We start from the raw sequence: 10,966 nt of genomic DNA on the forward strand, positions 1-10,966 counted from the left end.
TCAGGGTATTTTTTTGCAGTAATTTTGTTTTTCTGGATGATACAAAAGCAGGGATTAGTGCTAGATCAAAGGTGCATTTCATTTACATATAGGAGCAGCAGAGCCACCCCTATGGACACCAATACTGCTATTTATACAACCACAGCAGTATTGCAATGTAGATCAGGAGTCTAACCCACAACCTTCTTACTGAGAGGAGGAGACAGGATAACCATTCTGTTACACATTTGATTCAACATAATTTTATTTTTGTGAAAGAAAAAGTCTTTGTATTTACACAAAATTAAATTAAATGACCAGCAGGTGCTTTAAACCAGCGCCTCTTGTGTGAATGAACTAAAATCTAATAGGAAAAAATACAAAAAAGTGCAATCAGTGACTTGATTAAAAAGCAAAAAACATTGATGAAACGTGTAATTATTTATGCTAAACCAACTGACACTTTCCCCTTCAATGAGAAGTAAAATAGCTGTAATCTCATAAACAAGGTCTTAAAATAAGATACTGGGGGTGTGATGCTAACTGTAGGCACTGCTCTGTCTGAAGCTTTGTTAGAATTTATTTAATCTGAGTTTCATTTGAGCAAAATCTGACCAGAAAAGGCTGGTTTAGTTTGAAGGTAACCTGATTTGTGCTGTTAAAGAAGTCTCTGACACATAAAATTACATAAGGTACATTAGCTAACAGTTTTTCAGTTAGTCACTCTCACCTTTTTGTTGAAACTCAAATACCTAAACAGGACCATGAACACTCGTACTGATCACAGGCTCCTGAAAATGTTTGCATGCATTTTGTGTTTTTTTTTCGTAGTCTTAATACTTTTCTGATATTATTTGCCAATGTGTGCACTGTGTCACCATGGTAACTGCTGACCATGTCACCATAGAGATACATGTGGAACACCCCCAGAGTGATGTCACTGCAAAGTATCACTAAATAGTTAGTGGCTGAAATTTTAGGCAAACTAAGCTTTTAATTCAATTTAAAAATGAATACAAAAGAAAAAAGCTAGAATTTTTAAATATGTTTTGAAATTCAGTTTGATGCTGTTTTACAGCACAAGTTTCACATTTTTGTATTTTGTGTTTTTAAATGAAAAAAAAAAAACATAATAATTTGAATAATTATTGTAGTTATGTTTTTGTGATGTTTGGTTACTGCTTCACACAAAACAATTTGTGATATGATGCACTGAAATAAAATACTGTTAAAATTGCAGTACAAGATCTGCTTTATTAGTCCATTGTTTTGGCTCAAACTGTGGTTTTGGTGATATCATATTGTTTCTGTATTTTTATTATTAATGTAGCTCTACGCACAAAAACTGACAATTTGGCACACCCACTCAACATCTTGGTCAGCCTCTGTCAAGCTCTGAGTGAGTGACAGATGGATTTAGGCAATCACAGTTAAGAAGGGACTTTGAGATAGAGTAGATGGTATAAAAACAGCATAAGCTCTTAGGAAAACATGAATCGTGGTGAAACTGAAATTCTGATTTGGCTCTGATATGAATATTTCACATAATCGCCTATGCCCACCCCTATATAGTCCTGGTTTAGACCTGGTTTTAGACCCAGGTAGGCCTTGTGGTACTTGTCGCCATATGGCTGGTGTTATATTAGTTCCTATACTTTTTTGTAATGTTGTAGTCTTGTTGCAGTAACTTGTGTTACTGCTTTTATTCACTATAATACTCTGTTCTCTAATTCTGATTATTGCTTTATCCAAACTACGATCTTTTAGTAAGCAATTTAATGGACTTCTGCTAGAGATGTGTACATAAATACCGAAAAACAAAAAAAATTGGCAGTTTCTTCACCCATGAAAAAAACTTCAACTACATTTGTATGATTTTTATGGTGTTCAAATGACCTTTCACCAGATATTCATGACCAAAATATACATAATGGTTTTGTTATTATTTTAGGGTAAATATTCAGTTAAATAGTGTGATATGGAGTCAATGCTGTTTTCAAAGGCTAAGCTCAAGCAACCTGTATGTTCCCTACAGTAAAATACTGACTGATTCTACATTGATTAGAATGGACTAAATATCAGGTTAAAGCCGTTCAGTGTGCCAGTCCTAAGCCTGGATCATTTAAATAGGAAATACTACATACTGCATTTGACCCATCCTTCAGAGTCTCTGGGTTAAACTATCTGCGCATATTCTAAGTTGAATCTGGATGAAAAACTTCCCAAACATACGGAGAACATGCAAACTCTACAGGAAGACCAGGAAATTGAATGAGAAACATTATCACTTTGTGAGCCATCCAACCATTCTGCTACCACATTCTCACAGGTTTCAAATTTCTGTATATTAGGGGCCAATATTTTATGTTCTATATGCTGAATTTCAAACTAAAGCTTTAAATAGATGTCTGCTAAAAATACATAAGATTGGTCAAAATATGTCACTCATTTTCATAAGATAAAAAGCGTATAAACATTGTCTGTAAGCGCTTTCCTTTAAGCACCTGTTATATCTGGCCATTCAGAAGATGGATGGGGAATTCAAATGAAGGCACTGAAAAGCTTTGTTCAAAACAGACTCGGCTTTAAAGGAGCTGTACCTGATTTTTTTTATTTTTTTTTTTTTTTTCATTTAATAAAAGTAACATTTGTCTTGCCCCAAAACAGATACAGTTAGAACCAGGAGTTTACATACACTATATAAAAAGGCACATATGCCATATGCTTTTTAAAAATCTTTTTTACTGCCTGACATGAAATCAGCCCAAACCTCTCCTGTTTTAGGACAATTAGGCATAAGACATATCAAAGTGATTTATATTTGCTAAATGCCAGAATAATGAGAGAAGGATTTTTTTTATTTTTTTTTTGACAATAGACAATACATTTGATTAGTATGTTGTACCATTGCCTTTAAAGTGTATGACTTGGGTCAAACATTTTGGATATCCTTCCACAAGCTTCTCACAATAGTGGCTGGAATTTTGGCCCATTCCTACTGACAGAACTGGTGTAACTGAGCCAAGTTTGCAATCAACCTTGCTCCCACATGCCTTTTCCCACATATGCCCATACATTTTCAATAAGATTGAGATCAGGGCTTTGTGATGGCCACTCCAAAACATTGATTTTGTTATCCTTTGTAACCAGTTTGGCAGTATGCTTCGGGTCAATGTCCATTTGAGCCCAAGCTTTAACTTCTTGGTTGATGTCTTTAGATAATGCTTCATATTTCCACTGTCACACACCAGCCTCAGCCAGCATCTTCACAAGGTCTTTTGTTTTTGTTCTTGGGTTGATATGCACATTTTGGACCAAAGCACATTCATCTCTGGGAAACATAACCCACTTCCTTCTTGAATGGTATGATGGCTGGACAGTCCCATGGTGTTTATACTTGCATATAATTGTTTGAACAGATGGATGGCACCTTCAATCGTCTTTAAAATTGCACCCAAGGATGGACCAGACTTGTGCAAGTCCACAATTCTTGACCCTAATATCTTGGCTGATTTCAAAGCTGTGCATTTCAGTTGTGCCTTCAACTAAATCCACAGGTAAATGGCCACATTTTCTATAGCGCTTTTCTACGTTCAAGGTCACCCATTCACACACCAGTGTACGCAGACACTGAGAGCAAGGTGGGTTAAGTGTCTTGCCCAAGGACACAACAACAGCATTCATCTGTGTGAGTTAGAATCGCACCGCCAACCTATGGATCTGACCGCTCAACCAATGATGTTTATGTCGAGAGCGGGATTTGAACCGCCAACCTTCGGATCAGTGGACAAACACTCAACCAACTACTGTCGCCAAAGATATGACGTCATATCTTGGTTTTCCCAAATTGTTTAAATGCATTGTACTCTTTTTGTATGTAAACCTCTGACCTTGAAGAAAGTAATGAAAAATTGTCTAAAAAAATTTCATCTTCATTTTTCATTATTCTGGCATTTATTGTTTGTAATCCTAATTGAACTAAAACAGGAAAATTTTAGTCTGATTTCATGTCAGGCAGTGAGAAAAAAAAAGTCCTTTTTTAAATAGCGTATACACTATAACTTCTGGTTTCAACTATAGATTGCATATGCAGCTCTTAGGGGCAAAATGAAACTACTGTGTACTGTCTGCATCCAATTATAAAACCACAAACCAGGAAGTAGCACCATTAGCATGGTAGTTGTTACCAGAAACATAACCACAAAACTCTGCTATGGTCTGTGAAAGTGACTCACTCATAAACCCATCATGGTAACTAATTAGGATGGTCTGAATCCATAAGGTAAGTGAGAAATAATTTTGAAACACTGTAAATTGTTTAAAATGGACTAGTTCTGTTTTTCACATTCAAGACAGTAAAAATCAGGTACAGACCCTTTAAAGTCCACGTAGCTTTAGCACTTGAGAGGAGCTACTATCTGTTGCTGTCCTCAGCATCTGAGGGAGTGTCCAAATCCAAAACTGGATTCACAAAGCCCTCAAACTCAGAGTCCAAGTCGAAGTCCTGGTCAAGTCCCAGGTCTGGGCTCTGGTCTGGTTCTGCACAGTCTTGAGAGCTGATGAAGTCATTCTCCCACTCTAGAGCTGTGGACTCTTCTGAGATGGGTTTAGATCCAGGCCTGAGGGCAGCTCTCAAAATGTCCTCCTCTGTGCGAGAGCGTTCCCATGGAGGCAGAGAGCGGTTTATACCTGAACAAACACAACACAGAACCCATACAGTCATAAAGCTAGGGTTGTTCAAAGGTTTGAAAAACTTAACTTAATCCATACAAAACTAGATACTCATTTGAACCAAAGTTCAAAGTTAATTTTAAACACATCCAGAAGAATTGAGAAACTGATAAACTAATAGAAGAATCACAATTAAGAACATGTTTGTACAGAACTAAACTATAGGGCTAGCCGTTTTTATACAGAAGAAGACAGGAGATTTTGTCATTTGTGGCAGAAATGATGATACTTAGCAAATTGCAAAGGCTGAAACTTTTTTATTGTGTCTTTTCAAATTGTGATTTTGATTCAGTTGAGTAATAATAATTTTGCATGTCTAACATACAAGTTTTCCCTTTCTCAGAATATGGACAGGTGTTGCCTTATGTGAAAGCTCAGAACCTTTACAATTCACTCACTGAGCTGCAGATGCAGCACTAGCACTGATTAATGATTGGCTGCAGGTGTCTGTGTAATCCCTCAGTCGTCCAGGTATGATCCATAGTGAAAGAAAAATTCAAATCTGTGAACTGGACAAAAAGTTGTAGAAGCAAAGACATTTCGCTGCTCATCTAAAATTTTCTTCTGCTGACCACAACTGTGGACAACAAGTGGCTTGGATGAGCAGCGAAACGTTTTCACTCCTACAACTTTTTGTCCAGTTGACAGATTTGAATTTTTCTTTTGCCAATGCCTGCAGGTGTTGGGGTTAAGGTGTGATGATACAGATCTGGTCCTGGTTCTGGTTTAGTCCCTGGTTACCAGTACCTTCCTCATCCTCCCACTCCAGGTCCAGGGAGGTTCCATCCTCCGTAGACCGAGTCTTGGTGGTAAAGTCCCAGCTCAGCTCAGTGTTTGGGGTCACCGCAGTGGTGTCAGAGGGCAGCCCTAGATCAAAAATATGAGGGCCCTCAGGGTTATGCTGGTTAAGTAAAATTAGAGAATCATAAAGACCTCTCTTTAAAAATGCACTATGTAACTTTCCTGCTAGAGTCCGATATACCTAGCATGTATTTCATTCTGGTTTATTTATTTTCTGTGGAACATTCCAGGCAAAGCAATAACAACTCCATCTGAAAATAAAACAAACTCACTGTTGCTCCTGAACGCCTCTGACTGAGCCTTCACGCTCTGGAGGTAGATGTCAAAATCCCCTCCCCTCTCAGTGTGTCTGCAGGAACAAATAAAATAAAAAATAAAACTCAATATTTCACTGTAAAAACAACATTTTGAATACACCTATACAAATAAGAGGGACTGACTTTCTTTGGTCTCGGGTCTCTTCTGTGGCTCCATCTGCTCGGCCTCTGCTCCTCTGAGACGCTAACTGAAGTAAAAACAGACATCGGAAATTCAAAATATAATATTTAAAAAAAATGATAAATACATTTAAATTAACTTCAAATCAAGCAACACAACAAAAATAGTGGAATGTAAACACAGAAGCATGAGAGGAGTATTGTTACAGATCTCATTAGGGTAAAGTATCTTGCCAACAGACAACGCCAGTCTGCATTGCTGGTAGCAGGGAATGAACAAGTGGTGGTGTATGACAGAAATACTCAACAACGACATTTGACCCGTTATTCAAATTTGTCAACACAAATTGACAAATTTCACTCTGGACTCGGGCCTAGCTGGAGGATCAAACTATTGTCTGTGAATTGAACCTACAGCTTTGATACTTTGAGGCAAGAAGCCACTCAGTCATCTGTAGTCTGAATTGTAAATAATAATTTCAGTGGCTTATCATTTAAAACCAGGTACCACCTAAGAAAATATTTAGCATTCTGTACAATATCAGATTGAAACTAGGTCCATTGATACTTTGCAGTGACATCATGCTGGGAGAGTTCTTCATGAATGTCTATAGCAGAATGTTTAGTTGTTTTAATGATAACACAACACACATATTAGTCAACTTATCTTTCTGAAAACACAAGGAAAAAAACAAAAACAAAATAGATTTAAAAAACACATTTCACATTTCAAGTATTCATGATCCAGTCTAGGTGTTTGATTTTCATGAAAAATAGCCAGCTGAAAAACTGTTGGCTAATGCTAGCTAGCTTGTGACTGTAATGTTATTTGAAAGAGACTTGTTTAACAGTACAAATCAGTATACAAACTCATATGTTGTAGCTCCAGCTAAGGCAGTTCTTTATAGTCAGATTGTGATAAAACAAAGCGTATACAAATGTCTGAAAAAGCCTCAGACAGAGCATCACACACCAAAGGAGTGTTGATGACATCTGCTTTAAAGTATCAATAATACAACTATTCCAAGACTAGGGCTAAATTAGAACTATACAAGGACTAACCAAACAGGGAGCAAAATTTATAAAAAATTACTTCAAATCCAGCAAACACAAAGAATTCACTTATGATCAGAGCAAACTCGCATACCACCAGGAGTACACATACCATTTATCTATTTTTATAATGATTCCAAATATCTCTGTATATTTTGCCCAATAAGCAGTACACAGATCTCTCATATGTAAAGTGCAGTAGTCGGAGGAGCCAGCAGGGAGCGCTCACCTCCTTGGCCCTTCTCTCTCGTGCCGACCTTGCGACCTCTCGCTGGGCTGCATGCCTAGCTTCCTCTTCTAGCCTTAACTGCTCCTCTTGTGCCTCTAACTACAAAAAATATAAACAAAACAAAAAGAACAAAGCAACAAAAATTACTTAACTCAAAACTGAAGCAAACGAAAAAATGAAGCCAAAATGAAATGAGAAAAAGGAGGATTATTTAAACTTAAACCTCTTGTTGGAGTTTCTTGTCAATTTGGAGCTGTTTTTCTGAGAGAGCCGAGTAGTGATGATCACGCAGGTGCTTGATCTCATCCTCACTGATCGGCCTGTGGGGAAATTAAATGAAATCCAATACATTTATCATACAACGCAAAACAGCATTTCCCATTAATTGATACTTTGCAGTGACATCATGCTGGGTGTGTTCTATATGTATCTCTATGGTGGGATGTTCAGCAGTTACCATGGTAACTGGCAATAATTACCAAAAACTGTATTCAGAACAAAATACTAAATGATTCAAACAACACATTTTTAGGCGCTTGTGATCAATACGAATGTTCATGTTCCAGTTTAAGTGTTTGATTTTTAACAGAAAGGTGAGTGTGACTAACTAAAAAACTGTTAGCTAATGCTAGCTAGCTTGTGACTATAATGTGTGAGACTTGTTTAACAAAACAAATCAGCTCACCTGTTGTAATTCTAACTAAACCAGATCTTTCTGGTCAGATTGTGTTAAAATGAAGCTCAGATCAAAGCTCATATCTAACAAGCCTAAGATGTGCTTACAGTCAGAATCACACCCAGGGAATGTTTATGACGTCAGCTGCAAAGTATCAATAGAAGAGACTGGTGACATCGAATGGCATAACATCACACATTGTTGCTCACTGTGTCATTATTAACATTTAAAAGTAACTACAAAAGAAAAAAAATGAATACATATTTACTCCACAAATTATTCAAATTTACTTTGTCCCCATAAACTGCCGAAGTCCTATGGGAAACACTGTGTAAAGATTAGAAGGTGAAAAGCAAGAAATAAAGGAAATAAATTCAAGGTGCATTATATAATTTTTTATGCTAATCTCCATGGAGATGATATTGTTTTGCTAGGAATGTTCCACAGTACACTTAACTTATACATTTTTTGATTTATTCAATTCCAAGTCTTTCATTTGCTCATAAATTACTTATAATATATGTCATAATATGTATTCATAAATCTAAGCAGGCTCACCTCTCCACAGATCTGACATGTCTGCAGGAAGGAGATAGAAAACTTAATGTCATACTGTGGAACATGATTCATGATACGCCGTGACATCATGGAGGTAAAAAAGTTAGGTATTGCAAATTTAAGATATAGGGAAGTATTAAAATAAAACATCTTACTTGGGGCAGGGCTGTGGACTCTCTCCTCCCTGAAACAAAACAACAATTCAATTTAAACTGTGTAAAAGCATTTCCCCATTACTTTATACACATCAGTTTTCTATCTCCCTTCATTAGTCTTACTTTAAATTTCATTATAGTAATGCATGCTCCATATGACCTTCTCTTCTGCATCCTCTGCTCCACCTGACCCTCTCCTCTCTGCATCCCCAGCATTTTCTGCTCTCCGTCCTTCTACTCTGCATCCTCTGCTCCATCTGACCCTTTTTTGCCATATATTCATTCTCACCCCTCCGTACAACATTCAAAAGTCTAGGACTTACCTCATCACTTTCCACCAAGTTCTCAAACTGCAAATTATAAATAGAGAGTTAGTCAAATCGACACAAAATTTGTAAGTATAATGCTGCTCGTACTCATACCTCTATTGTATAGTGCTCCCCAACAGTGCTGCTTCTGAAGTATTTGGACCTGTGGAACAGTAAAGATTTGATTTCACTCAGATCTCAGTAACCTTGTAAATTATACTACACACTTGACCAAAACATGGTTAACATTCATATTTTTAAGTTTTAGGCAACAATCCTTGTCTAATTCACCCTAAATTGACCATTTTACTTTCTGGTTAGACATGGGCAGCCAATATGACATACAAGATAATTTCATAATTGCTACCTAACAAGCATAATGTTAACAAGGGCCAAAGCTCATTTACACAATAGTTATGATTTCATAAAAAAATGACAATACATGCATTTTGCTATATGAAATACTTAAGTCAGAAAAATTAGTTCCCTCTGCATAAATTGTCTCTGCATTTTGGATGGAATTTTTGCGTATTGATGACATAGGTTGGGGGATTCTATGGAACTCAGTGTGGTTGTGCTCTGTTGTGCGTTTCATGCCAAATTTACTGATGTAAAGATATGTTAAATATTTACCACATGTACTATCCCACCAAACAAAGTCAGAATTAGAAAAAACATGAAAACCTGTCAAGACACACCTCAACTGTCTTTAAGAGACATCTAGAATTTATCTAGAACTGAGATAAGATTAAGCAAGCTATATTTATTGATAATACAAATCAGAACAATCAAACATTTAGAGACCACCACGAGATCCACAGTAATTAGTAGCTCAGCTCCCACCAGTCTTAACTAATGAGAATATAGTCCATATCTTCTCCCCTCTTCTACATAGCGGTCAGAGACACGGATGACCACATGGGACGTCACTGCACTGACTAGGTACAATTATACCTCAAAAATTTCATCAGTATCTATATTTTACAATATAATGCACAATACCTCTTTTATACAATATAGCTACACAATACATCGCTTCACCTTATTCTTACATTGACCTTAGCGTTATATCATGTGTGACCAGAGGGACAGCTGATACCACGGGCGGGGTCTGTCTGCCTTATAATTGATTGTATTTTCACACCAATTTTATGCTTTTTCACAGCTTGAAAACTGCACTGGCTTTACTAAGTATATTCTATATTTAAGGACATATATATTTATTAAATACACAGTTTATACCGTTGTTTTATCATTTTATATCCAGTATTGTCCATTTTCAATGTCCAGCGCTAGCAAATTTTAGCCATTAGATCAGGTTAGCACGTAGCTCGGGTGCTAACAGCTAACAGCTCACGTTGGGCTCTTACCCGCCTCCTCGCTGTAGTCGGCCGGCCTCTCTGCGGAACAACCCCACGCAGTACGCCCAGCAGTTTCCCATCGCATTGTCGGATAGTCCCAGAAAACCCAGCCGCGGTGGAGACACTGTCCCTAAGCCGAAGCAGGTGGAGCGGAGTGCGGCTACATGTCTGAGGATGCTCCAGGCACTTCCTGGTTCTTCCGTGGAGCATAAAAGTGAAATGTCGCCCCCTCGCGATGTCCATAAAAGTGATTTATAATATTTACAGTAAAGATGCTGCTAAGTAATCCGATGATGCAGAATGGATGGGGAATATGATGTCAGTCTATATCCAAGTGTCTAAAATTTACATTATATGATCTAAGCCATCTAGCTTCACAACCTGGAAACATCTGTTTTATTTTATGTTTTATTTAGATTAATGCATTTTTTCTTTAGAGCTTGCAGGACACTTAAAATTTAATGTATTTTTGCATAGCCCAAATTGACAACAGCAGTCACCTTGCAGGGCTTCACAAAATTGTCGATTTAACCAACTGACAGTCATGGGTCAATAAAACAGAAGCAGATAACACTGTGAGTCTGGCGTACCTCCTCAGTCACTTTAATGGTGGTGAGATACTCAGTGGGGACAAACTGGTGTAAGAGTGGCTGCCATTCTGCACTATAAATGGGGACA

The 10,966-nt window shown here is 37.3% G+C and overlaps 1 protein-coding gene across 2 annotated transcripts; it reads right to left on the bottom strand.

Moving 5' to 3' along the window:
* Window positions 1–229: 229 nt before the first annotated feature.
* Window positions 230–10,475, bottom strand: ap1ar (adaptor related protein complex 1 associated regulatory protein). Of its 2 annotated transcripts, XR_008648865.1 has the most exons (11): window positions 10,298–10,475; window positions 9,042–9,090; window positions 8,943–8,969; window positions 8,620–8,648; window positions 7,454–7,550; window positions 7,231–7,329; window positions 5,952–6,016; window positions 5,784–5,860; window positions 5,458–5,577; window positions 3,753–4,668; window positions 1,142–3,691 (listed from the first exon to the last, which is right to left on the bottom strand). XR_008648865.1 is itself a non-coding variant. In XM_033974182.2 (10 exons), exons 1-10 carry the CDS (start codon window positions 10,366–10,368, stop codon window positions 4,394–4,396), a joined length of 909 nt encoding a protein of 302 aa, XP_033830073.1. In that variant the 5' UTR covers window positions 10,369–10,475; the 3' UTR covers window positions 230–4,393. The 2 variants fall into 2 exon arrangements, 1 of the variants encoding a protein (XP_033830073.1); XM_033974182.2 differs by having other exon boundaries at window positions 230–4,668.
* Window positions 10,476–10,966: the final 491 nt, after the last annotated feature.

Source organism: Periophthalmus magnuspinnatus, chromosome 10 (assembly GCF_009829125.3).
Source record: "Periophthalmus magnuspinnatus isolate fPerMag1 chromosome 10, fPerMag1.2.pri, whole genome shotgun sequence".
NCBI classification, from domain to species: Eukaryota; Metazoa; Chordata; class Actinopteri; order Gobiiformes; family Gobiidae; genus Periophthalmus; species Periophthalmus magnuspinnatus.